The 27,425-nt window shown below is 33.3% G+C and overlaps 4 protein-coding genes across 4 annotated transcripts; 1 reads left to right on the top strand and 3 right to left on the bottom strand.

Moving 5' to 3' along the window:
* Window positions 1-9,216: 9,216 nt before the first annotated feature.
* LOC104700093 (protein CURLY FLAG LEAF 1) lies at window positions 9,217-11,273 on the bottom strand. Its single transcript, XM_010415548.3, has 2 exons — window positions 10,435-11,273; window positions 9,217-9,718 (listed from the first exon to the last, which is right to left on the bottom strand). Exons 1-2 carry the CDS (start codon window positions 10,642-10,644, stop codon window positions 9,371-9,373), a joined length of 558 nt encoding a protein of 185 aa, XP_010413850.1. The 5' UTR covers window positions 10,645-11,273; the 3' UTR covers window positions 9,217-9,370.
* Window positions 11,274-17,748: 6,475 nt separating this feature from the next.
* On the bottom strand, window positions 17,749-18,721 carry LOC109126358 (uncharacterized). Its single transcript, XM_087458258.1, has 2 exons — window positions 17,839-18,721; window positions 17,749-17,765 (listed from the first exon to the last, which is right to left on the bottom strand). Exons 1-2 carry the CDS (start codon window positions 18,719-18,721, stop codon window positions 17,749-17,751), a joined length of 900 nt encoding a protein of 299 aa, XP_087314384.1.
* A 92-nt stretch (window positions 18,722-18,813) lies between these two features.
* On the bottom strand, window positions 18,814-21,904 carry LOC104767743 (uncharacterized). The gene is made up of 3 exons (XM_087458259.1): window positions 20,803-21,904; window positions 18,880-20,718; window positions 18,814-18,830 (listed from the first exon to the last, which is right to left on the bottom strand). Exons 1-3 carry the CDS (start codon window positions 21,902-21,904, stop codon window positions 18,814-18,816), a joined length of 2,958 nt encoding a protein of 985 aa, XP_087314385.1.
* A 1,798-nt stretch (window positions 21,905-23,702) lies between these two features.
* Window positions 23,703-24,347, top strand: LOC147940772 (F-box protein At2g35280-like). The gene has a single exon (XM_087458261.1). The coding sequence runs from the start codon at window positions 23,703-23,705 to the stop codon at window positions 24,345-24,347; it is 645 nt and encodes a 214-aa protein (XP_087314387.1).
* Window positions 24,348-27,425: the final 3,078 nt, after the last annotated feature.

Raw genomic sequence — 27,425 nt, forward strand, 5'->3', positions numbered from 1 at the left:
TTGTGCTATTCTCTCTTCTTCTTCCCAATTGATGAGTGAATTAGTGGGATTAACTGTCCTAAATGCATATTTGGACTAGATTTAGGCTGTTGTGGCTTGAATTTAGCATAGGCTTGTAACATATGTTGATTAGTTGGGAATTTTCGATTACATTCCCTTTTCTCACATATCAAATATTTTCCTCTTTTGCAGAGAATACCTAAACGACGCCGATGTGGTAAGGAGACTGCCACTCCTTCCGAGGGGCCACCAACAAGGGTTTGGAATGATGAGGATGCTAAGTGGTTGAAGCTACTCACTCAATGCAAGATGGAGCCGACTCGTTTTGTTGATAGAGACCTTTTTGAGAAGATGGGTATGCTAGCAGACTTTGATGAGTTGGTAAAGAACATGGGGTTTGGTACTTTTGCTGAGAAGGCATGGGACTTGCATGAGCGGCTCGCACGGGAGTTTCTCGCCACTATACAAGTGGATTTGCAGAGGGATCTGACACGGTGGCTGAGCATTGTTCGATCAGTTTCTTCTTGCTCAAAAAGCACTATGTCATCTCCGTCTTCGATCTCTGCGACATCTTTGGTTTCCCTAGAAATAAACTATGCAAGATGGATTATGTCTCTCATGGAGCTAGACAATCTCGCATCCGCAACCCAGTCCTTCGGGTCACTGCAAAGTTCCTGAGTAACATCATCTATGCTAGGGCTGAGACTAACACATTGCAGCTACCTGAGTTGTGGATGTTTTTCCATGGTCTTTGCCGGTTCCTCCACGCTCCGGATTCACCTATTTACCAGCAAACTCATGATGTTAATTTTGGATTCCTGCTTTCTAAGGAGTTTGAGCAGGTGCGGAGGAACATGGCTCATGCTAAGAACAAGAGAGTTCTGATCGGCAGCTTGGTGACTCCTATCATTGAGTATTGTGGCATCATTTTGCCACCACATACTTCGGCTTCAACGCGGAAGTTGCTTGATCTCAAGTATATGTTTACCAGTGAGATTTTGGTGCGTCACAACTTCTGCTACCGCTTTCAGGACAAGGTTGGTCACCTTTGCTATATGCTGATCCCTAGGCCTTTTTGCACTTCACTTCGCAAAACTCAGAACATCGACTTTGATCCTCCTGCTGACGCCCTTTGCGATATCGACGACGTTCTTTTAGAAGGAGAACGTGAACCTGCAGCCACCAGATCCCGTAGCGGCACACTCCCTGTGGTTGCATCTACATCTTCACATCCGTCTCATTCCCTTCCACCATTTCCTCCTTTCGATGTGAACCAGTTTGTTGCTGCCACACCTAAGGAGCCGCCTCACTCTGAGTTTGAGAGTTGGGTATACGACACTCAGAGGAAGAACAACCTGTTGCTCACTTGACTGGCTACTTGGCTTCAGGTTCTTGCACCGTCCTGTTTTGCACCACCACCGGCTCCCACCGCTGCCAGTGACGACGAGGACGCAGCTACTGAGCCTCTCAGCTCTGACCATTTTGCGACCTCCTCGCCTTCTCGTCAGTTCTGACTAGTTGTTGTTTCTTTACGGTTTCTTCTTTTTCTTTTCTAAGTTCTTCTATTTTTCTTTTTTTTTTTATTGTCGGAGGTTTCTTTTCCTTAGCTTTGCTTTCACACCGGGACGGTGTGAAGTAAGTCCGGGGGAGGGATGTCTCCAAGTTACTAATGTTGTTTTCTTTTGGTTTTTCTTTTCCTTTTATCTAGTCCTAAAACAAAAAAAAAACAAAAAAAAAAAAAAGGGAAACTATGATCAATTTTAGGAATTTCTGCATTGATCTAACACTCTTATGATTACTTTTGTACCTCCAATTTGGAATGAAGCTTGGAATGAACATGAGCAGTCTCAACACGCCCCAAAAGACATTCGCCAAGGAGAACAATAAGTTGAACCAGAAGTTGTCTCTAGCTGTGACAAGACTTAACTGGATTTAACTTCTTACCTTGGAGCTTGGTATACATCAGACAAGACTCCTCCCTTAAGCCTCACGATACATGCATCTCCTCGCAAAGTATGCTTCCTCTCTCTCTTCCCTTCATTACTCAATAATAATAAAAAAGAATAAAAAGAGAAGAAGAAGAGGATAAAGGTAATAAAGAAGTGAACCGAGGGTTGTGCGTAAACTCGTGCATCCTTCGGAACTCATGGAAACCTGTCCGCAAGAAAAGAGCAAGGGATTGATAAAAAAAAATGATACCCTAGAAAATTAGGGATAAATCAATCCTTTGGAAGTGAGAAAAGGGAGCATATGAAGGAGGTCTTGGGCAATAAGAGGTTGAAGGAGTCAATAAAGTTCTATGATCGATACTTCCATGGTAAAACCGCACCTTTTTACTAATCTGATGTAGAGAGACAACAATGGGGAGACTGAAGGTTCTTTAAGGCTGTGGAGTTCAGAGTAGGGAGTGTTGATCCTAATCATGGACAGAGTACAAAAAGTAGTTCTTGATTTGATGTGATGAAGGGTGCAAAGCAGCGGTTCCCAAGAATATGTGAGTTTTCACTTTCAAACATTTTCTCTGATCCTGAGTTTTTGTCTGTTCTTGCTTAAGGACAAGCAAAGATTCAAGTCCGGGGGAATTGATGTGTCTGTATTTTATAGGATTTTAACCATAGTTTTTACACTTGTTTTGAGTCTTTTGTTAGGTCCTAGTGTGCTTTTAGAGTCTTTTTAGTCTTGTGAGAGTCTTTACAGGTTCTAGGTGACTTTGGAAGAATCTGAGCATTTTGGGATGAAAATATGCATCTGGAGCTAAATTGGTTGAAGACTGATCAAGATAGCAAGCAGATGGAGTGAGAGCAGAAAAAGCATTCTGGATCGGCTGATCCTCATTCGGATCGACCAGTCCCGTACCCGAAGCAACTTTTCCTTTTTCGTTTTAAACCGACTTTTAGGGTTTTATTTTACTATTTAAGCACGAGGCTCGACCTCTGGAAAGACAACTTTTATTCTACGCAGTTTTTGAGTACTTGTAAGCTTGGGAGAAGATTTCTAATCCTTTGTATCTCTTTGAAGAAGATTTCTGAACCCTTTTACTTCTCTTTGCAATTCAATTATGATTTTTTCATCCTTGTTTTGCTGTTCTTTTACTTCTATGTCTAAGTAGTCTCTCTGTTGGGTTTCGGGTTTCAAAAGGGGTTTTATGATTCTCTAAATATAGGTTGTTATATTTAGGATTGATCTTTTGTGTTCTTCATCTATAGTTGTGCTTAATGCTTAAACTAGATTAGCTACCTAGTTTATGATTGTAGGTATAATTCCTCTAGGCATCAAAAGTGTTGTTGAATTGCTTGAAAAGAACATAGGTGAGCAAGGTGATCCTTAGACAACGAAAGTTGAAGTTAAGGCATCTTGTGAACAAAATCAAACTTGAACTTATTGCTTGTTAGGATTGCTAGATTCAAACGACGGTTTAGAATTTAATCAATTCCTTGCATAGATAACTAACACTGCGACAGTAGATTAGTTTTACATTCGTGATTTGAGTTCAAGAACGGTATCTAATGCTTTTCCAATTTATCATCTAAATTCGAGATTGTAATCCCCTAACTGATTCCCTACGCCCAATATCCTTCCTTGATTGCAAAACTCTTATTTATTTTCTGTTTTTAATCGGTTACTTGAAACACAATCTTTCTTTTTTCCTTAGCTAAATTCAAATCTATACAATTTCATAGTGTATCGCTTGGTCTCTGTGGATTCGATCACAAAGTATTACAACGATACCACTAGATCGTGGTGGAGTACATATTAGGTTATTATTTGACCTTTGATCAATAGGTGATAGGTCTAACTCAGATTTTGATCAATTTGGTTTAAGAAATCTTGAAATAGAACTAGAACTTGCTTTGATAGAATCCAATTCAAAAGATGTTGGTTTATGTGAAGAAACTAGTATTATGTCCCGCATAGTAATTTCTTTTATATTGTTAACAATTCATAAACTAGTACATGGCCCGCATAAATTGCTACTGCCCATATATACAGGCCATACCAGTGATGGAAGGCAAAAAGTTCTCTATATAGTTCATCTTCTTAACAGTCATATTATAAAGTATGCAACTTAAAGTGGTCTATCAAGGCTACGCATGGTAGGACATTTGTTGTTTTTCACTTTGCGACTATTCCCAATTATGACACAAACTGTTTTAGAGCAGCAAAGTCATGTATTTGTTATTCAAACATCTCTGTCAACAGAATTACAATAACTTTGCTCCTTTATGAACCGCGGGTTTAGGCTGAGTGGAATCACTAGTTGCCTTGAACCAAAAATTGACATTGGCACAACCGGGGACATGTTTCACACGTCTAATCATTTTCTCTACGAACCCCTACTTTTTTAAAACTAATTAATGACGCATATTTGTTGTATGATAAACATGCACTATTTAAAAACTCACATTTGTAAGTAATGTAATTGGAGTAACATATATTTTTCTAATTTATTATTCTACAATCTAGTGAGATTTAAAAAAGAATTAATTTTTAATGAGATTCGGTTTTGAACAGTTCTATCTATCTACTATTGTATTTCAAAATAGTAATTTAAAATTCTCGAGTTTATTTAAATATTTTTGTGTATGGGTCTCGTACAGTTCAGTTACTATATCAACAAATAAGATGAATATAACAACACACGAGTAACACCTAAGATGAAAACATTTTCGAACGTACTACATTTTAACCCGCGGTATACTGCGGGACAATTTTTTAAAAAATAATAACATTTTTTTTTTTATATATTTAGTTTGTTTTGTTTAATTAAATAATAATTTTGTTTGGATTTTCAATTATTAGAACAATAATAAGGGAAATAAATACATAAATATGTAATTTATAAGCTATTGTCGGATTAAGTCACAATTTTACCAATGATTTAATTGTTTTACAAAATTTTAGTTAAATTACTCTGATTTAATATGTCTAATATTCTTATAATATTAGTGGTATTGACCAAATAATTAAAGAAAGATTTAACCCGTGTTTCAAAACCGAATTAATAATATTTTATATTTCTACTAATGTTATTTTAAACCGTCATGTTAATAACATGTCCCGCTATATAACAACAAACCGTCATATTAGTGGTTTAACCTGTGTTTCAAAACTGCATATTAGTGTTTTTGGTTGTGTGTTGTGTTTTTTTGTGAAGTTGATATTTATACATTGAAAATGCTTGACGAGGAAAGAGTTTATGATCCGTAGCAATAAAAGAGAGATTTTAGTGTTTTCCTATTTGAGTTGATAACATTATCGCATAATAATATTCAGTTTCTTAACACGGTATATTTTATATTAAATGTTTTTCTTGATGCTAAAGTTAAATATACCCGATTATTGAGTTTCTAAAGTTGGGTTCTCGTTTTTATGAACTTTATTAACGTTATAATAATTATTGTGATTGTAATCATTTGTTACTCAAACTCGGTTGTGTCATTTAAATTTAAGAGATCATACAGTCTCTAAAGATCTATTAAAATAGGTTTGTAGAGTTTTATGGGATTAAATATTTAATGCGTAGAGTTGTTTTTGGAAAAATTGAAATGTATAGATGTTGTCAAGCTATTTATGGCAATAAATGTATCAAATTAGGTCGATTTAAATAGTTCCATTAAATGAGTTTCCAGGAATTGTTATTTTAGGAAAATAGTTAGGGGTTAATGTTGTAAATAAAACAAATTAAATAAGCAAAACTTAAAGGGCATAACACAAAATGTACTTCAAAAATCAGATTCTCCTAATTATTATCTAGGATTTAACCCGCGGTACACCGCAGAATAATCTTTTATATATAATATAATTTAGTTTTTATAGTTTTTAGTTTGATATTAAAATTAATATTTTGATTTTGATTTTTTTATTTTTAAATTTGACCTGTAATATATGTGTAATTTAGTAATTTAAACTGTAGTACATGGATTTAATTTATTATATATGTGTAATATATGATTTCAAATTATTAGTGTTTTTAGATTTAATCTATGGTAAATGACTACATGTGTAATTTTTTAAACTCGTAGTACATTGCAAAATAATATTTTATTTATATATATAATAATTTAGTTACCTTTTAATTGTATGATTTAGATGTTTAGTGTTTTGTAGATTAAACATGTGGTACATATGTAATTGAATATATAAAAAGGATAAAAACAAATCTATTTACATCATCGTATATGGAACTAAAGCCAATACTTAGAATGGGCTAATGTCGATTATGATCAGTAAAAATTATTTAAGAATATATGTAGTTATAATTAATAAATAATAATTAATATGATTTTGATATTATGCTAATCAAAATAATTTGTGAAGAGAGAGAGAGAAATAGTAACAATCCAAAAGAAATATATATTAATTGTGATTTAGATTGGTTGATATATTTAGTTCCAATCTTTATTTTAATTCGGAATTTTCACTATGATATGACTGCTGAAAAAAAAAACTTAATTCTATTGATATAATAAGCAAAACTATATACAGTAAAACCTCTATAAATTAATAATGTTAGGAATAAGATATTTTATTAATTTATCTATAAATTAATAATTATTATTTTATAGTGTAAATTAATAATCATTAATTTATAGATATATTTTTAATTGTTTATTTTTTAAAAAATTATGAATTGGAACAACTATAGCAAAATAAGATTAAACTTTCGGATGTTATAAATTTTATGGTTTAGGAATTGAACTTGTAATATTTAGAAAGCACTATTTACAATAAATTACAAATATTATAGACAAATTGACTTATACACATGAGACACATAAATTCAAATCTATGAATAATAATATCAATTCTCCTATTTTAATAATCTGTCAAATTATCAAATTGTAAATGATGCATATCTAAAAATTAAAACTTTAAATTTAATTATTTGTATGACATGTTATAAAATATTTTAGAGATATCATTATAGGTTGAAAATACAACATTACAATTGTTCTATAGAATTGAGCTTTAGGAGAAACATACACTATTATATCAGTATATATATATATATATATATATATATATAAATTTACATAATTATTAATTTATGATATTATTGGGACCATATTTTATAAGGAGATTTTGAAAAAATTATTATCTTATTATCTTATCGAATATTGTTAATTTTTACACTGGCCCGACTTGGGACCAGTAAAATTTATTAATTTATAGTGTTTATTAATTTATAGAGTATTAATTTATAGAGGTTTTACTGTACATCATGATAGAACATGGATTCATCTTTTAAAGATGGGAGTGACTTACTTACAACGAATATTAAATAACATCAAAAGCAAAAGAAAAAAAAATAAAGAAAACACAAAACCGTTTTCATAGATTACTGTAATGTTTACTGAAAAAAAAAAAAAATACTACTGTAAGGTTTCTTTGCTGGTTGTAAGTATGTTTGGTGCATTCTCCTTTAGGTAGTGAAAGATTATTTATAGTGTTTAAATGCATTAGGTGTGATATGGAATTAAGACTAAATTTGTGAGCAAGCAAAAAATTATTTAAAATGTCATGAAGGATCTTTCAAAACGTGAAGGATTTAAGGTATATTTATGGAATATACCATTTATTAGTTTTTTATGTTAAATTTTAAATTTACTTTCCATTTAGTTTTATATATTGATTTTGTGTACCATAGAAATCGGAAATGAATATTGGATTAACATAATTATTATGATAGCATTAAACGATTAAATCTACATTTGAAGTATTAGGAATATTATTCGATTTTAATGGACTGTCGATTTTACATATTTTAGTTTTTATTATTTTAGAAAACTTTTTAGGGATTAACTTTGTAAAATTTAAGTTATGTACTCATTTAAAGAGAGATTTCAGCAATCAATGTTTTACTAAAACAAAGATTTATTCGGTCAATAATTACTTTACAAATAAGATATATAGAAAATTAAATATTTGTCTTGGTGGTGTCATTATGGATGTCTTTGGAAATATGAATTTAATAGGCTGATAATTATGCACTCGACTTTAGTACCATCGAGATTTGAACAGATTGTAGTAATCGAATGTGAAGGATTATGTACTTAAATGGCATAACAATAATAAAATCTAATTTAATATGTCTAATATTCTTATATTGGTTCCATTAATTGAGTTAAGTAGAACTGTTTATTTTAGGAAAATCTGTAGGGGTTAATTAAGTAGAAATATTATTTTAGGAAATTCTGTAGGGGTTAATGTTGTAAAGAAACTTCAAGGGCATAAACCAAAATGTACTTCAAAAATGTTAATATAGATAATAGTAAACAAGTAAGTACTCTCTCCGTTTCAAAATATAGGATGTTTTAACTAAAACATGCAGATTAAAAAGTCTTTACTTTTAACAAGTTCAACCAATCAGAAACAATACTGCATAATATAAAATATTAAACTAATCTAAAAGTTACATAGAAACTTGAAAACATCATATATTATGAAACAAAAAACTTCTCTAAAACATCTTATATTTTGAAACGGATGAAATATATAGTTATGAACAATTGTATAGAATTTATTTTATTTTATATGAAATAGAAATCCTAATTTTTTTTGGTATCAGCAAATATTAATCCTAATTAAGTCTAATCATTATATCTTATTTTAGTTTTATTTTCTTATCTCTTTTATCTATCCCAACATAATTAAATAAAAGAAAAAGGTTTCCAAGAAAATTTAGGGTTTGAATGGTAATTGCGGTCATGGCGGCCAAATCCGTATGCGGTCTAGACCACTCTATTTTTGGGGCGGACTATAGACCGCTGCGGACCAATTCTATTTGTATGCAAAAGTGGTTCGCAATTGGTCTGCATCGGTCTTGTCTCTGCTTTATTTGGACCGCACCACTGCGGACTATATTTGATAAATGATAAATAAAAAGCGATTTAGTCCGCAGATTGATTTGTCCGCCCCAACTGATACAACCATTCACACCCTTAGTTAGAATTTAAAGAAAGAATTCAAAAAAAAAAAAATAAATAAAATAAATAAACATGAAATTGTGGAGTCACATGTTGCATCATTATGATTAGTACCACTAGTCTTTTAAGGCGCGCGATTCCTCAGGGCTCATTTCATTGACCAACTTTAATGCAACAACAACTATATTATTCTTATTAAACATTGTATTCTCTTTCAACTTGAAAAGCATACACACAACTCGTTTATAACTTGCTACCATTCTTGGTTAAAATTCAGACTCACTTTTACTGCCTGAAACATTCTTGCCATTGAAACTCGTGTTAATGCCCCCCACTCACAAGAGAAACCACTAAGTTATAACAATATTATGAAGATTAAAGTAAAGAAAAGATGAAACCTAAACAAATTCTCATCTGAATAAACAAAAGAGATGAGATGTGTTTTACGAAGAAACAGAATGAGGTCGATCAAAGTGAAGTAGCTGTGCTGCACATTTGGGACAGTCCTCGACATGCTTAGGAACCATGAAGTACATGAAACAAGCTTTGCATCCAGCAACCACTAGCACATCCTCTTCTTCTTCATCATCATCTTCCTCATCTTTCTGATTCTCTCTTGATGATGGAGATGACTCTGATGAAGACTCTTCGCTGTCGTAATATGAACTATCTTCTTCTGAGCACACTGTTCCATATGATTCCCCACTGTCAGGATCTGCATTCATCACCTTCCTTGGATCCTCTTTCACTCTCATTCCGTTTTTCCAGTTTATGTAGTAAATCTCTCCTGTCTAAACACACACACACACAAAAACCCACCTCCTTTTGAATCATAAAGTAAGAAACTTCATTAACTCCTTTTGACATAAAAAAAAATTTCTTCTTCTTTTGTCTTACTATATTTGCAAATTGAAATGCACCCAGATTGTGGTTAAGACAAAAAGGAAAAAAGCTTTGGTCCTAGATCTATATATGAGCAAATGACTATGTACTTTATTATATGTATGTTTGTGGTTATTCATCATGACAAATCATTTGAACATGAAAAACAAAACCATTTGTTTGTTTGTTTTGTATCCTTTATGTGAAAAATCATATCTAGGAGATGAAAGATTGGCTGATAAAAAGCATCAAAAAAGCAAAAACGATCTCTGAACTTAGTTACAATATAGTCAAGCATTTAAAAAAAAACAAAAATCTGCTAAAGTTTACCATATAAAGCTAGTCTTTAACAACAAGCCTGAAACCATAAAAAGCCCTATGAGCAAAATATATATATACGGTCTGAGAAGCAATAAATGCATCGCAAGGAAACAAGAAAAGCTTTAAACTAAAATTAAAATCTTTCTCCCCCAATGTACATTTAATGCAATAAAAAAACATGAAAACGACACCAGTTCGAAGTTTCTGTAGTGATTACTTTAACCTAGATAACGAAAAAGGGAAAAAAAAAAAAAAAAAAGATTATAAAGACGAATCTCATTTGTTATTGTAATATGTTTATTACCTTAAGATCAAGACACTGTTCCCAGTGACAAGGAAGAGATAAGTGAGAATTGAGCTCCAATGTTCTATCTGAGATCGGAGTAGTGTGTCCGTTGCTGGACGATCTCCCAAACCCATCTCCGACGACCCTTCTTCTCCGATCATTAAGAGAACAATTCTGCATCGATTTCTCCAGAGACTCAGTTATCGTCTCCATGTTCGGTGCTTTCATCTCGCAGAGGAGAAGAAAGAGGAAACAAAAAAAGAGAGATTATTCTGTTTTGAGATAGATTTTAATAATAAAACCAAAAGGGAGAAAGGAAGAAAACAAAAAACAGAGTGAAAGGGTAAATCCGGGAATTTAGCATAGGGGTTGGTTAAAAGAAGACGCGCGATTAGGAGAAGCGCGTGGGGGTTATTTGGGTAAAAAAGAGAAAGTGGACCTTTAGCTGTCAGAGAGACCAAAGTGACCACAGAGGAGGAGATAGAGGCTCTCTCTCTCTATCAATCTATATCTCTCGCACTTTTGTCTCACGTCCGTGTTACCGTGTTCTTGTGAAACCCGTATGACACATTTACAGTTAGGTGTACACGCGAGAGTTCAGGCGCGTTTGGATTAAGCTTTGCGCATGTTGGTATCGGTTAGTACCCCCGGTTCAAAATATAATAAGAGGAGAGAATAAAAAGGTTCAAATATTGGGAAGAGGTTTGTTTAGACCTGATGATTTGTTTTAGAAACAAGTAAACAAATCTTGTAAATTTAACGTTGCTATCGAAAAGAATGCCGGAACTTTTTTTTTCTTTCATTTTGGTAAAAGAAAAAAAAAGTGTATATTCATCTAAATCTACAAATTCACTCACATAAGCTATTAAGCTTCATATATATATATATATACTAGATTTGAATTCGTGCTAGAGCATGGATTGAAATTCTTTTTAATTATATTATAATTTTAGAATAAAATATAATATATATGATTGTTTTTTAAAAAATTGGATAAAACATTATGCAAATAAAATTTAGTAAGTTTTAATTATGATGGTTTGAAAAAAACACCTATTTTGTAAGTTTTCTATAGTTAATTTTGTAATTTTATGTATGAGAAATGGTTATGTTTGTTGTTTGTTTTTATTTTAATTTTCGAACATGTTTGGTGAAAGTTTTTTAATATGACCGTGCTTAGGTAAGATTTTATTTTCAACTGCAAAATAAAATCTCGGAAATCAAGATTAAGTATGATAAATTGCAAAGATTTTATTTCTTTTTACGGCTAACAATATATTTTTTATGCCTAACAGTATATATTTGATAACAATATATGTAATACTAAAGATTTTATTTTGGAAATTGTATAAATCATTGGAATATTCTCTTTAAGAGGATTCTTTGGGATATTCTTAAGTGTATTTATATAGCCCATAGATTGACCAGTTAATCTATAACCTTTTTTGTAACCAACCTATATTTAATCTATGTAACGTATTTTGTAACCAACTTATAAAAATTATATAGTATACAAAAAAGTTGTGTACTTCCGTTTTATTATATAGGGGATACGTGTATATTACACATTATCACTTTCATCTCATACACATAGTCTCGTTTACATCCAATATACGAATGATCACAGTCTCATGCATCCCCTATATAATAAAACGGAAGTACACAACATTATTTTGTAAACTATATAATTTTAATAAGTTGGTTACAAATAGGTTATAGATTAAGTTTTATATTATTTGTATAGTTTGTAATTATTGTTTCCAAAAATCTTAAAGAGAATATTCTAAAGAATCATTTGATATCATCTAACTTACCATATTAATTTTCTTTATTAAATTATTCATCAAATAAAATCCTTTGATATCTAATTTAACATATTAATTTGTTAATTAATATTATACTTCATCTCTCATTTTTATATAAGAGTCTATTTTGTGAAACAAATAAAATCTCATATTATTTATTATAATTAAAAAATATTTTTATTTCCGGATATACCATAAGTTGAATTTTTAAAAACAAATATAAATGATTCAATCTATAAAATATTCAATTTTTATTAAAATTATTTTTTAAAAATAATATCTATTGAATTAAAATTTTTACTGAGTAACGGGTCAAAATTTGAATATTTAAATTCAATTTCATACTTTTTTGTTGAATTTTATACTTTTATATAACAGTATAAACTTTAAATAATTTATTTTGAAATATTTTTAAAATATTAAAACTTGATATTAAAGTTAGAAACTATAAACACTCTAAATTGGTTTGTTCTAGCAATGTCAATAATATGTCACTATAATATGAAAGAATTTTAAAAACCCAAGTATATTAAAACAAAAAGTATAACAATATATTAAATTACCCATAATATAATAACTCGCTTTTTAAAAACCAAATTCACAAAATTATGTCATATAATGACATTCAAGTCATGAGGTAGAATATACATTGTTGAAATAACTTCACGTACATAAACTAATACAACATATTAAAATTTTGTTTTAAAATAGAAAATATATAAATTTTTGTATAAAATAAAATAGCACAGATACTTATCTAGAATCATTAACAATATAAGACTTACAAAATAAGTGTCTTTTTCATGTCATCATATTTAGCATATGATTTTATTACAAAATATTTTATCCAAAAAAACTTTGAAAAATAATCACATAAATTGTATTTTATAAAAAATTACAATGTAAATAAAATAAATTTTAACATGTGCTTTAGCACGGGTCTTAACCTAGTAACACATTAACCTTCTTGCAAACGACTGTCATTTGGTACATGTTCATGTAATCCATTTATATTCATAATATTTTAAGAGTGAAATGGTTAAAAAAAATAAACTATCCTATAAATCTCTTTGTAAAAAATGTGAGTTCAAATCTAAAAAATAATTATGGAAAACAAAAAAAGCGAAGGCATGAGGTTTGGTGCATACATCAAAAGTCAATAGCAAACAGGATGGTATTTTCCGGGATAGAATGACTATACGACAACAAGTACCAAGCTCGAAAATGAAACGAATCTGGCCGTGAGATGACAATTTTAAATAGCCAAGCCTTTAATTAGGAGTGTCAATCGGGCTGGCCCGGTCAAAAATATTTTCGAGTCTATATTTCAAAGCCCGAATCTGGCCATAACAGGATTACATGGCTTTTCGAGCTTATCTTACCGATCAAAAATTCAAACTTATAAGTTTTAGAAAGTAGTGTTTGAAGGTGTACTATAAAACAAATCAATCAAAAATTTAATAATTCATCTATATTCACTACAACCAACTTAATTTAATAGAAAACGTTTAAAACTAAATAAAATTTCGATACTTTAACCAAATAAACCAATATATAATTCATATAAAACATCATAGATAAAAAAATTTAAAAGTATTAAGTATGGTAATTAAGTAAATATAAAAACTAGAATTAGAGTTTACAACTTTATTTACAATAAATTATTAATCAAATATTGCAATCAAACAAAAATGTTAACAAAAAAGTACAAATAGATTTGTTAAAGGACTTTAATCCTAATTGACATGCCTACCTTTAATAATGCAATATAATTTATGGGTGGAGCAAAATAATTGAAGAATTGAAAGTTTTTTATTGTATATTTTATTTTAGAGAAAGTCAACCAAAATATAAAGAAAGTAAAGGCAAAATGTCAACATTTTAGCTCATTAGACTAAAATATTTTTGCGTGGGCAAAGGCTCGCGACCCTTTTTTTATTTTTTAGCTCCAATTATTAAATTTTTGAAAAAACTTTCACCTCACAAATCTTTTAATTGATAAAGTCAAGAACAATCACGTCACAAATTAATAAATTAAAGTCCAAGACCATCACCATGTTCCGACTTTCATCCTTAGTTGTTCTATGTAACAAACAATACACAAAGGAATGAAAAAAAGAAGAAGAGAAAACTATTCAAGCCTAGCTAGTAGTACCATGTGATATTTACGATATATTATTAGGTACAAACATGAAACATCAGGCATGCTCTATCTATATCTAATATATGTATAGTGTGTGTTAATCAAGATATTAGGTGCATGTTATATTATTGAAGTGGTAAAATAAAATAAAAACCCTTACCATACGTACACACACAACAAACATATGCAAAGAAAGATAAACTACCTAACTAATTACATTTTTCTACTTGGTTGCAAAAATACAAAAAAAGAAGATAGAGAGAAGGAATTGTGATAAACCAATAGATATAGTGGCAATAACATTTCAACACTATACCAATATATTATATAGGGTATATAGGGTTATGTAAGGAATAAGATGTATTGTCTGGAGGAAAATGACGTTTCCGTAAGAAAGAAAGAAAAAAAAATAAAACAAAAAAAAAATAGTGAAAGAGAGAAGTGCAAAGGGGAATCTGTTGGAAGTGTAGAAAGAGAAAGCGACGACCACACCACACCACACCAATCCAGTGTTGTTCTTTTTCTTTCCATGTATACAAGAAGATTTTTGCATTTTTACATATTAACCAAATAATAATATTGCTAGTTAAAACTAAAAAGGGTTTTTGTTTTTTTGGAAGAGTTGTAAAATTGTAATATACAGAAAGAGAGACAATGGGGCCTAAAGAAGGGAATCTCTGAGGAGAGACAGAGATGTTTCAGATCGAAAGAGACGCCAAATTGTGTCTGTCACTCTTGTATATCTATGTGTGTGGGTCTCCTCCTTCTTTATCGAAACCAAAAAATAAAAACACCTCTTTCTTATATTCTTTATTACTCTTATCTTATTCTTATGTACATATATTAACTTTTCTCATTTGTGAAAAATAAACTTTTATGTAATCTTACATTTGATGGTAGAAATAATTATAATTAAGAAATTTTCAATTTTTGATATTTTGACTACAATTTTAATTTTTAAATACATTCAATTTAGTAATTTACATGTTGATATAAACTTTTAATTATATAACACACTTTAATATCTAATTAAATTACTATTATATTTTCCTTTCTATAGATGTTGGAAAAAGAAAGATTATGCGCATTACATATTTAGTTTACATATATATATTGGAAAAGAAGCCGATGAAGGGCTCTTATCTGAATTTTGATGATTGTTGTTGTGTGTGTCATATGTTCAATCAGAGCTCTACCATCTCCAAAACCTGAAAGAGAAAATTTATATTTTCGTTTTCTATCTTATGGGCTTGGGCCCCAAAAAACATTGGTTTGAAAGCCTTGGGCATGAATTTTTTGTTTTAATGATATATGAATTATACACATTGTAACAAGCACAGGTCGGTTAAACGGTTAACGATGACGACGCGTTTTGTATTATACTAGGTGCCGGCCCACGCGACGCGTGGGTTGTGGTGTAGTGTTATTTTTCCTGATTATGTAATATATAGTTTTGAGATAAGGGAATGATGGAGTGGAGTATGAAGTTTAAATTTAAGTAATATAATTTCATATGTAGATATATTTTATAAATGTGACTATACGTTTAGCTTACTACACTATTATATAATATTATAAATGTGACTCCTCTTGTGCATATTAAGTTTAGCATTATGTGGGATGAATGAATGTTGAATTTTAGGATTAGAGTTATATTTATGTTTAATGGGGTTTTAATGCTTTTTGAAGTGAGATTATTTTTATTTAATTACTATATTTGTCTTGTGTTATTAGAAAGGTATTTGAAGAGTTATCTTCGAATTTTTTATTGACATATTGTTTTTTTGTAATTTTAAGCCCAACATGTAGACACAATATTTTGAATACAAAATATTTCTTTTGATGTGTCTTTTAAATTTTTTTTCGTTATATTATTTTATGTACTTCAGTTTGATGGATTTCATAGTAATTAGTTCAGTCACCTTGATGGAAATATTTAATTTGTAAAACATTTTATTTTTATTAATCATCTGATTTTCTTTAAATATTAAATAAGTATGTTTTCGTTCCTACAAATAGGACAACATATATTCTGGTTTAACCATGAAGTTAAGCAATGGAAATGAAACTTGTGATTGCAAGGCAAAATATTGATATTCCTTTCGCCTCTTAGGTTGTCTAGGCATATTATGCAGTCCTCTGTCTCATCAGTGGATGCTTGTGTTTGTGTCCTTGCTAAGTCATCTACCACCACTTCGTAATCCATTCTTGTAAAGGCATTTGTATTGGAATCTTCAATCCGCAGGATGACTTCAAAGGGTGGTGCTATTGTTTCCTCTGATAGGAATACTCCATCGACGAAATTGAGTGTTTGGTTGGTGATTGTATTTGCGGCCTTGTCGTGAAATGTGAGAAAATACTTAAGCAAGTCTTTGAGTCGTGAATTGGACTGGTCGTGGACTTCACGTGTGAAAAAAGGGAATGAGTAGTTGATATTGAACTGGTTTTGTAGTGGTCTGTTGATTTTGAGGCGGAGATGATTGATGGTACTTTGTATTGGGCGAAAGTGGTTTGAAAATCTGATATTTGCCATAGGATTCATTGTGTGGTTTTGTTGTTTCGGTTCTTTCTTGGTCTAGTTCTTTATATATATAATGTTCTCGGAGAGTACTCTTTATATTTTGCATTAATGGGTTTTTATTCTGTATTTTGTCATTTAGTAATAAGTTTTTTTTGGCTGGGGTTTTTACGTTGTGGTCATGTAGAGATATTATTGTACTATTTGAATTTTAGTTAAATTTGTATTTTAATGCTGCATGGTTTATGGAGATAACGTACATTGTTTTGTGTTTCGTATTTTCCTGTGTGTGGGCCTCAATTAGGCCTTCGTTTATATTTTTGTATACGGCACTTTATGTGTTTTTCCTGTTTGTCTGAGTTTTTATGGTCAACAAAGCCGGGACTTGTGTGTTTGGTCATTAATCAATTTTCGGGCTCTGTTGAAATAAGGTTGATGTTTTTTTCCTCCTGGGCCTATCCCGTGACGTTTTAATAGAGTTTCAAACAATAGGTACAGTACAGAATAACTTGAGCAAATGTTAAAGTTTCAATTTTATTGTAATCTGGGGAATTTGGTTTCTTAGCAAAGTACACAGAAAGTAAACGTGGTTTCAGTCCTATTCTGGAGACTTTGCAATTCCATGCCTTGTTTGCAGTTGTGATTTTGTTTGGTGGCCTGAAATGGGGTTCCGTTTCTTTTTTTGTTTACCTGTTACCACCAAAACTTCTTGATTTTAAATCGTGATGAATAACATATAATAAAGAGTATGCTAAAGTGTTGTTTGTTTTGGGGTTTTTAAAAAATTTAAAGAGAGGGATACAGCCTATTTCTTATTACGTACTTTTGCCTTTTGGTAGTGGCCAGGTCTTGTTTCGCATATGTGGCTAAATGTCTTCATGTCCTGCAATTAAAAATATATAAGTTTTGTAGAGGATGATATTTGTTCTGTCGGTAATATTGAAAAGAAGGCTTACTGTTTGTCCATGGTAGACCGTTGAAAATTTCTTTGTAGACTACATTACTGACTGTTGGTTTGGCATGAAGAGGCTTCATGTTGATGACCTTTAGCCCTTGGGCAGAGGTTACTCGTGAGAAGGCGACATACAGTTGCCCATGGCTAAAGACTGGATTCGGAAGATACAAAGCTACCTTTTTGAGGCTTTGACCTTGACTCTTGTTAATTGTCATGGCGTAGCATAAACGTATCGGGAATTGTCTTCTCCTTAGGGTGAATGGATAAATTGTGTCGGTGGGTGACAATATTATCCTTGGAATTATGACAGTCTTCCCAACATGAGTTCCGGTGAGTAGTTCTGCTTCAATGACGCGTTCTCCTAGCCTAGTGACAACCATTCTTGTTCCATTGCAGAGGCCTTCTTTTTGGTTAAGGTTCCGCAGAAGCATTACTGGTGCACCAACCTTTAAAGATAAGACATGATTCGGAAGACCAGAGAACTTAAGTGAATTCAGATACTCTGGGGGGTATATCCCATTCTCGTCCTCCATGTTGCTATCACCAATCGCAACAGAATCTGAGCTATAGTACTCTTTCACTTCACCTGGAATTTGGTCTAGCAAAAATTGATTTACCTCGTCTACAGCGTCATTTTTGGGAGTGAGAATTGCTCTTTCAGTTAAGTATTCTTGTTTGGTGTATGATGTTTGGAGATCCTCATAGCATTCAGCGACGATCGCAGCGATCGGATGTTTCGTATTGCGGAGTAACAACCTTTCGTCCATTAATATTTCTTGGCTTGTGAGGATTTCATTTTCACTTGTCTTTACTTCTTCCGCCACCCCGTCTCCCACATCCAGCAACCATTTTGCGAATTGTTTCTCGTCTGGGTTCAGCCGCATATTCTGCTTTAACTCATATACATGACACGAACTCCAAAGATAGGACCGATTAATTGCAGCCATGATGCTGTCTTGTCTACTCCCTTGTGGTATTACTGGTAAAATCTGCCTGAAATCACCACCTAGAACAACTGTTTTCCCTCCGAAGGGTCTCTCACTTGACATCAGGTCCCGCAGGGTTCGATCTAGGGCCTCAAATGCATGACGATGTGTCATTGGGGCTTCATCCCAGATGATTAATTCAGTTTGGATGATGAGTTCTGCCACAAATGTTCCTTTGTTTATGTTACACATAGTGTCGTCTAGTGCATTGAGAGGAATTTTGAAGCGTGAGTGAGCAGTTCTCCCCCCCGGTAGAAGTAATGCTGCTATGCCAGATGACGCGACGGGTAGCACTATTTTTTTCTCAGACCGTAATCTTGAAATGATAGTTTTGTAGAGAAATGTTTTACCTGTTCCTCCCGGGCCGTAAACAAAGAATAATTTCCCTTTCTTCTCGATAACAGACTCTATCACTGCATCATACACTTCCCTCTGCTCTTTGTTCAGGGTGGCGAAGAGACTGTTATGGTCAGCTAGCTCTTTGGGAACATTATACCGTTTTTCCTCCTGTAGCAGGCTATTTGTCAAAGCTTTTAGTAACTCTTTATCTGGAGTTGGCATGTCAGAGTAATCAGCAAGTGATTTATCACTTTGCAAAAGCAGCTTCTCGATTTCCAAAAGAGTATATTGTTCTAGCTCTGCATCACCCACCTGATAGCTTGGGAAATCAAATTTTCTCCGCAAGGTGTGAAGGATATCATCTGATAAATCATGCCAACAACGTTTCCAAAGTTCTGATGGGGAGCCGACCTCACAATAGATTAAGAGTGTGACAAACAGTCTCCTCAGCTGAGCAGCGGTTGCCCAGTTAGAGGCTTCACCCATGGCATCGCGCCATTCTAAGTCTGAATCTAATAAACCCGCTGCATAGCATGCATCTCTGTATGTCTTGTGAATAAAACCATTGACTGTTCGGATGTCTTCAAAACATGTTGGGCCTCTAACATAGTTTAGCCGAATTCGAAGGTAGTAAAGATCTCCAGAGCTTGGGTGGATGTTGTAAATCCTGCCTATACTATCCCTTTGTTTTCGTTTCGTCCATATTTTCAGGGATGTATTCCACACATAATACTTTGGGAACTCGATGTATGTAAGTTCCCGTGCTTCGCTGTCTGTCTTGTTGGTTTCCATCCATTCTGTGAACATAGTGCTCTCAATCAATGGCCTATCCATAACACTTTCCATATCCCCTGTTTCACTGAACATAACACTCTGCTTTCCTTCCAAATGTAATCTTAGCCGTTGGACAGAAGGTTTTCTGTAGTGTATGTCGTTTCCAAATATTCTCCACATAGCTTCACAGGCTGATAAATAGCGGCATTCTAGATAGTTATGTATCTCATCATATTTTTTCGATACTGTAGTTCCCTCGTTGTTGCTTGTTTCGCCATTCCTCTCCAGGTAAATTGTTGCCTTATCCACCCCTTTAGTTATGTACTTGAAAAGATATTTCACTGCTTTTGATTTAGCACAGACTTCGACGTTGATATGTGCTTTATATTTCTTCAGAATTGCCATGTTGTGGGGAACGACGTAACGATTGTCAAGCAAGGTGCTACCCTTCATAACTGTCTTAGTTGCATCTTCTCGTCGTCTGTAAACAACATACCCTGAGTCATTCACTGATGTAGAGGCGGTGTAGGATCTTGGATATTTTTTGGTGCACACTCCATTCTCCATACATGGTGATGCTGGGCGGTCATTTCCACATGGGCCATGCATCATGTGTTGTTGGACCAAGCTATAGCCTTCAGGATCTTCCTCTTTGTCTGGTATTTCAGCTGAAATCATGTTGTCCACTTCATCCGGTGTTAAACTTTTATATTCTCCCCCAAGCCATAGGAGAATGTGAGCATGAGGCAATCCGCGTTTTTGGAACTCAATAGTGTAGACAACTGAAATTGAAGATGGAGTTTTTGTTAGTTTTGCCTTTCAAGTGGTAAGAAATGAAAGATGTTAATTGTTACTGGAATATATACCTGCTGTCGGAGGGCTGAGTAAGTGGCCTTTATCAATATCGCTTAACAATTGCCCCAGTTTAAGTTTGAAGATTCTGCATTCTGCATCTGGCCTATCATTTGGTGTGTTGTTTCCGGACAACTCTAGAAATTCTGTAATCTCATCCCAATTAGGATTACATGTCATGGTGATGAAGAGATCTGGATTACCATAGGTACTACAAATAGCCATGGCATCGTGATAATTTTCTGCCATATATCTTGGACCCCCTGTGAATGATGATGGGAGAATTACACGTTTACCTAGCTGTTTTGGATCTGTATCACCTTTGTCCACAGCATCACGTATGTTGTTGTAAATGTCAGCTCGTAATTTCTTCTGGTTGTTCCTTAGGAAGCTTAGGCGTTCTTGCTCAATTGCTGTATAAGCGTCGACTGCATACTGATGAAATAATCTCCCACTCTTGGTTAAAGTCATTCCTTCTGTAGGCCGTGTTTGGAACTGATATGCATAAAATTCCCGTAAACTAACAAATGACCTTTTAAGAAACTTCCCGTTGACATCCAAGTTTGGAATTTGATCATGATAACCAATCTCTCCATATAGAAACAACAACGGGTATTGCAAACTCATAAGTCGAGGATGCTTCTCATTGATTATCTGCAAACCATCTGAGTGTGGGTAAACAACAATATCTCGCTCGCATGTGGTAGCTGATAAATCACCGACAATGAGGCCGGCTATTTCTTCAGTAGTTGGTAACTCATATTGTCTGCCGTAGCGGCGTTGCCCAACCATTCGAATCGAAAATTCTGGGACACCACCATCATGTATGTCGCGAATTTTACGGAATGATTTAGCCAGGTGGTTATGTGTATCAACCATTTCAATCAGAGAAGCCATGATAAGGGGATCCAAGTCTTCAGAATTGGGTTTTCTGGTCATAGTATTTAATCGGTTTTGTACCTCATTGGCTGTGTCGAAAATATAAAGCTGCAAATAACGTGGGGGATCCCCTTCCTTTGGAAGCAATGATCCGATTTTGTGGTAGTTCCCGCCATGTATTCGAAATGAGAAAGGGCCAGAGGTATTTGAAATCGAAGTATCCACTTTCCCACCCATAGATGTGAAGGCCAACATTGAATTGTATACTCTTATGTTTCTTCTAAAGTGGTCTGAAGTTGATATCAAATGCTCAATCAAGGGGGGTGGGGCGGATATTGGGGGGAGCTTAACACGGCCACGCTGACAGCAAATGGTGTAGAACAAAGTTCCCGAATATCCATCTTTGACCGTACTTTCTCCACGCCATACTATTGCATGACATTTCGGACATTGGAGCAGTTCGAAAGGATTTTCGGCTGTTGCAGGGTAACAAACTGGGTCAGATTGAGGATATATTATATTTACATATATAGCGGATTGTAAAAAACAGTGCGGATGTGCAATTATTTACCAGCCTGATAATTTATCCTTGTTGGGAAAAACAGTTGGGCAAAATCAGATTAAACGAAGTTGTGAAATCGATTGAAAATCGTGAAACAATGTTGTGAGACTAAGTTGTGAAAACACGGGTGACTTCTGTAGAAGACAAACGAAGTGAAACCTCGTTTTCTAAAGGGGTAAAAGATATACTTTGCTTTGGATAGTAGGTGTTTTATGGGCCTTATTTTGAGTTTGGGCCTAAAGATTTTTAATTTACTCACAAGCTTGAAGAGAATGAGTAATTATAATTTTGGGCCATACATACCTTTTTTACTTTTACGTGATTTTGATGGAGGTTTCGTTTTGGTAGGGGTTCCTCCTGTTGCCTTGCCTGTACGGGTAATTTTTATTTGGCATTGTAATAGTCGTTATTTATTAGAAATAGTTTAAGGAAAACAAAGGTGTATGTGAACTTATAATAGGATACACAATTACTTGGTCTGGGTAACGGTTGAACGGGGCTTGCCGTGCTACTGGATGGTACATCTGCATGTTATTGTATTTAACTTTAGTAAGAAGTGGATCAGCAACAGGAGATTACACCATGTAAGAAACGCTAAACACTACAATGCAATATGTCAATACCTAGTGGGTTAATCTCGGAGACATTGCTGGTTGTACTATGAGATGATGGGAATAGGAGTTGACGGCGACTATTGAGACGTGGGTGCTGGTCTCCTATAGAGTCATCCAGGCGCTGTTTTTTCTGGGGGCTTGGAGTCTCCATCTTGATAATGTGGTAACTTATTACTTGGAATTGGAACTTTATTTATTTTTTTTTTTTAATCTCATATAGGAGTAGTAGTAACTTGGAGTTTTTTGAATTCCGTTTAAACGTTGGAGTAGTTAAAGCCATTTATTGGAGTTTGATTTCTAATAATATTATTAGAACGGGTTGTTTATTTTTTAAATTCAAGCATTGGTTTAGGCTGTGACCTATGGTGATATCTTAGCAGGGGTTTTTATTTTGGCAGGCGTTTTGTAACCCCTATTTATCGTAATTTAATGACCATAAAATACCAACAGCTATATGCCCACAATCATAATGAGAATACACACAATCTTTATTTGCACATAAAATATTTGGGGGGAAAAAAATACAATTACAAATATCCCTTCTTAAAAGCCTCAACGATCACCAAGAACACCCTATAAATATACACACATACATAAAAACATTAGGCAAAAAAAACCTTAAATATTACCAATATTATATTTGACGGCACGAAGAGGGAACCGAAGGTATTTCTTTCTTTCGTTGTTTTTTTTAAAATTTCTTTGTTATTGTTGTTGGATGGTTTACAAACGCCAATGAAATATATTGTAATTGTTTAGTTCTTAACTTTACGTAAATGTTGTTATATGGGTTAAATACCAAATTTTAAATGGTTTAAGTTTTTGTTTTTTTGCATTCATATAGATTTGATCTTGCAAAATGGCACAACCCAAAAGAATCCAACTACGGCTAGAAGATTTACCTATTGAGCTAATCAGTGAAATATTGGCAAAAGTAGGTGAGAGGTCACACCGCGATCTAGGCGCAGCAATTATGAGTGGCCCACTCCTTTACGGAGCGTCAAAATCACCAGAAGTCTTCCAAAAATTACACATACGGCCTATTTTGCGTTTACCACGCCGTGCCTATCAACTTTACCCAAACCTAATTGAAGTCTGCGCTAAACACGGTAATACAGAAGCATTGTATTTTCAAGGGCTGATTGAGTTTTTCCTTCAATCCAACCTAAAATCCGGGTTGGAAAAAATGAAGGAAGCAACACTGACATCAAACGGAGAAGCAACGTATGTGTATGCAATTATGTTGACAGTCAACGGTGAAGTTGAGGAAGCCGTCCAGCAGTTGAAAAAATTAGAGTGGCATAAAAAACCAAACCAGCTGCGCTTATATAGAAACCGTGTCATATGGAAGATAGATGGGATCGGTGTCCAACAATTAGGAAGAATGACTGCTGCAGCAAAAACAGTTCCAATAGGGAAATATTGCATGTGCGAAACAATGGAGGCAGCTTGCACCGAATGTGTTTTCTACAAAGAAATGAATTATTTAGCTTATTTTATGTAACCATCACATAATATTCAAACATGGGATTAGGATGTAATGGGCGCCTGTTATAGATTGAATTTTGTTTCTTCCCGTTGTTTACAAATAACTAATAATGTATGTGCGAGAGGAAAGAGAGGTAGAGAAGCTATTGCCAATACTCTTGCTATTATTTAATTTAAACAAATCAGTTATGGGAAATTATAATGTTTAGAAATCTTTAATTGATTTCGTAGAGTTCGTCTCTCGTTTACATTTTTTTGTGGAGCAAACTAAGGCTACTGCATCAGGCCTTTGTCGGGAATACTTGCTTTAGGGAATGAGATCGTATGGACGTCTACTGCATGCCATGGGAATCTTGTACTCTGTATTATAGTGGTAACGTGATTTAAAATTTGATGAGTGGATATATTATAGAATTATTGGATGGGTTAAACATCATCAGAATTAGAATTTCAAATTATTAAATTATTGGATTAGTATCTCATATGGTGTATGGTAAATCATATATCTATATAGAGCTTTCCAAAACTTGGTTGATCCCTTTGCCTCATAATGAATGAAACATCTCTGTGGTTGTAAAATGCAAAATTTGATTATAAACTCTACAACACTGCATTGTTTGTTGTCTTCTAGCGCAGCGTAAGTTTGGGGGTATGGTTGAAGCTGTCATTTAGTGTTTGGCTAAATACAACGTGGTGGTGTCAAGATGAATTAGGGTGGAGTATATTTAAGGTGAGAAAAAGATTTTGTCCTTTTTTTTTTGTTGATTTTAAACCGTCAGGGTGGAGTATATTTAAACGGATTTGGTGAAATAAATGTATTGTCATTATTGTCATTATTTGATTTTATGCGTTTTGATTTTTATTTTCAAATTGAGAAGTAATTGTGTAAATTTAAGATCTTCATTATTGGTGGTCCTAAAATTATTGCTTAAAAAACGGTAGGAAGTATCTCTAAGATCTATATATCTCTTCAAGACCCCCCATTTTATAGTAAGACTTAAAAGTTTTGTGTGGAAATATGACTAATGTATCTGAGCTTAGGCTAGCTTTCCATATACCAGAGGAGAAGGAATGTTTGTTCAATGATGAAGATGGTGGTCCGAAAGAGTCAATGTTTTTGGCATTGATGAATTTGAATAGGTCGAATTCTTTGAGTAGGACACTCATGTATGCCGAGATTCCAAGTTATTTTATTTGGAATAAGAAAGAGAAAAGGTTTCAGGCAAGGAAAAGAGGTTCCCAAATAGGAAGGTTAGAGGTTGTTCCTCGACACATGGGGGAATTGTATTATTTGAGAATCCTTCTAAATATTGTTAGAGGACCTACATGTGGTGAAGATTTGCGAACTTATGAAGGTATTGTTTATGGAACATACAAAGAAGCATGTTGGGCACGGGGTATAATGGAGTAATAATCCTTTGGTTTATGTTTTCATGAATGTTTTAAATTATGTATGGGAGTTCTTTATTTTCCTTCTCTATCTAATCATATAATAAAACATGGTGTTTGGTTTTCTCCCACCTGATTTGCCATTATTTGACATAATAATATGTAAAGATGCTATAACAATCCACTTTAACCACTGTAAATCAATACTTTATAACTTATTAAATCCAATAAATAACTTTGTTTTAAAATGATGATAGCTCATTCGAATCCAATAATTAATATTGGCATTAACTTTCTTTACAGTATATATTCTATTTGTATAAGTGAAATAGAAATATTAAATCGAATACAATAATTAATACTGACATTTCTATTTTTTGTTAAAAATATATTCAATCTTAAAATATATATATATTCAATCTGTATAAGTAAAATACAAATATTTATAAATTTAAGTGAAGAAGGTTTGCTACATATTTCAAATACCAAACGTCCAATTGGGGATTTGGTTTGTTTTTTGTGTTGGGCAATTTTGTGGCCCACTTATTATATAATCTTTAACTAATTTTGTGTCCCTCTTTTTCTGTAAATCCACTACGTTGGGCAATCTCATCGAACAGCTAGATGATATGAACGGGTCGTCGACTTATTTTTTCACAAAATTGGCCTTAATAGAGTGATTGGGCCTTTTCTGTAGTTTTGAAGCCCAATTAAAATTAGACTGCTCTGTTTAATCTATGAGCAATCTTATTTTTGAAGAGATGTCGACTTATGTATTTTATTATCGGATCTGTATCTTCTTCTTCGTCACTCTCTCTTCTCCTTCATTCCCCTGATTTGATTCTTCACCTTAATTACCCTAATCCCTATTTCTGACATCTATTTCTGTTAGTTCCTTCATAAGAACTCCACAGGCTAAACGGCACCACAAACCCCAACCGGAACTGCTTTGATTGCTCATCTTCGGGATCGGACTGTAGAAGGTATTGAAATTAGGGTTTCAAGGTATTGGGATTCCAGGGAAACTCGAAGAATCAAAGAGGAATTTGAGGGAGATTGAAGAAAGTGTGAAGAGCCATGGAGAGAATTGAGACCTAGATGTGGTAATTAGGGAAGAATTTAGAGGAAGTTAGTAAGAGACGCAATTGGCGGAGGAAAAATCACATTCCCTGTTTCCCTTAACAGGTTTGTTTTTTATTGTTTCTAACATTCCATATTACATTCCATATGGTCTCGTTACCGAAAGCTCTCCGATCCAACTACTCTTAACATTTAGACCATTAAAAACCAATCCAACTACGTAGCCATGTTACTCTTTCTCCTATCAACAGTATACTTATTAGAACCGTAAACTAAAGTTTGTTCAAATCTAATATCGCCTTATATAGAGTTGAAAGTGATGGTAACGAAAAGAAAAGGTGAATTTAACCTGACAAACAATTTAAATGTCCTAATTTTGTGAAATCTGTTACTGACTGAGATACCCTCTTGTACAGGGCTGGTCGTCTGCCTGGATTTGACAATTTTGTATTTGATGAGTGGAAAATGCTGCAATCATATAGAAGCTTAAAGAAACAACGACTGGAGATGAGACTCAAAATAGAAGCGGAGGTAAACAATTCTAGAAAGTGGAAATCATTAATCTTTAAATGAATTTAATTATTTGGAGTTCCCAGTTCGGGCCTTCTTGCTTTCTCTCTCTGCT

The sequence above is a fragment of the Camelina sativa genome, chromosome 7 (genome assembly GCF_030686135.1).
Source record: "Camelina sativa cultivar CO46 ecotype springtype chromosome 7, ASM3068613v1".
In the NCBI taxonomy this organism is placed as follows: Eukaryota; Viridiplantae; Streptophyta; class Magnoliopsida; order Brassicales; family Brassicaceae; genus Camelina; species Camelina sativa.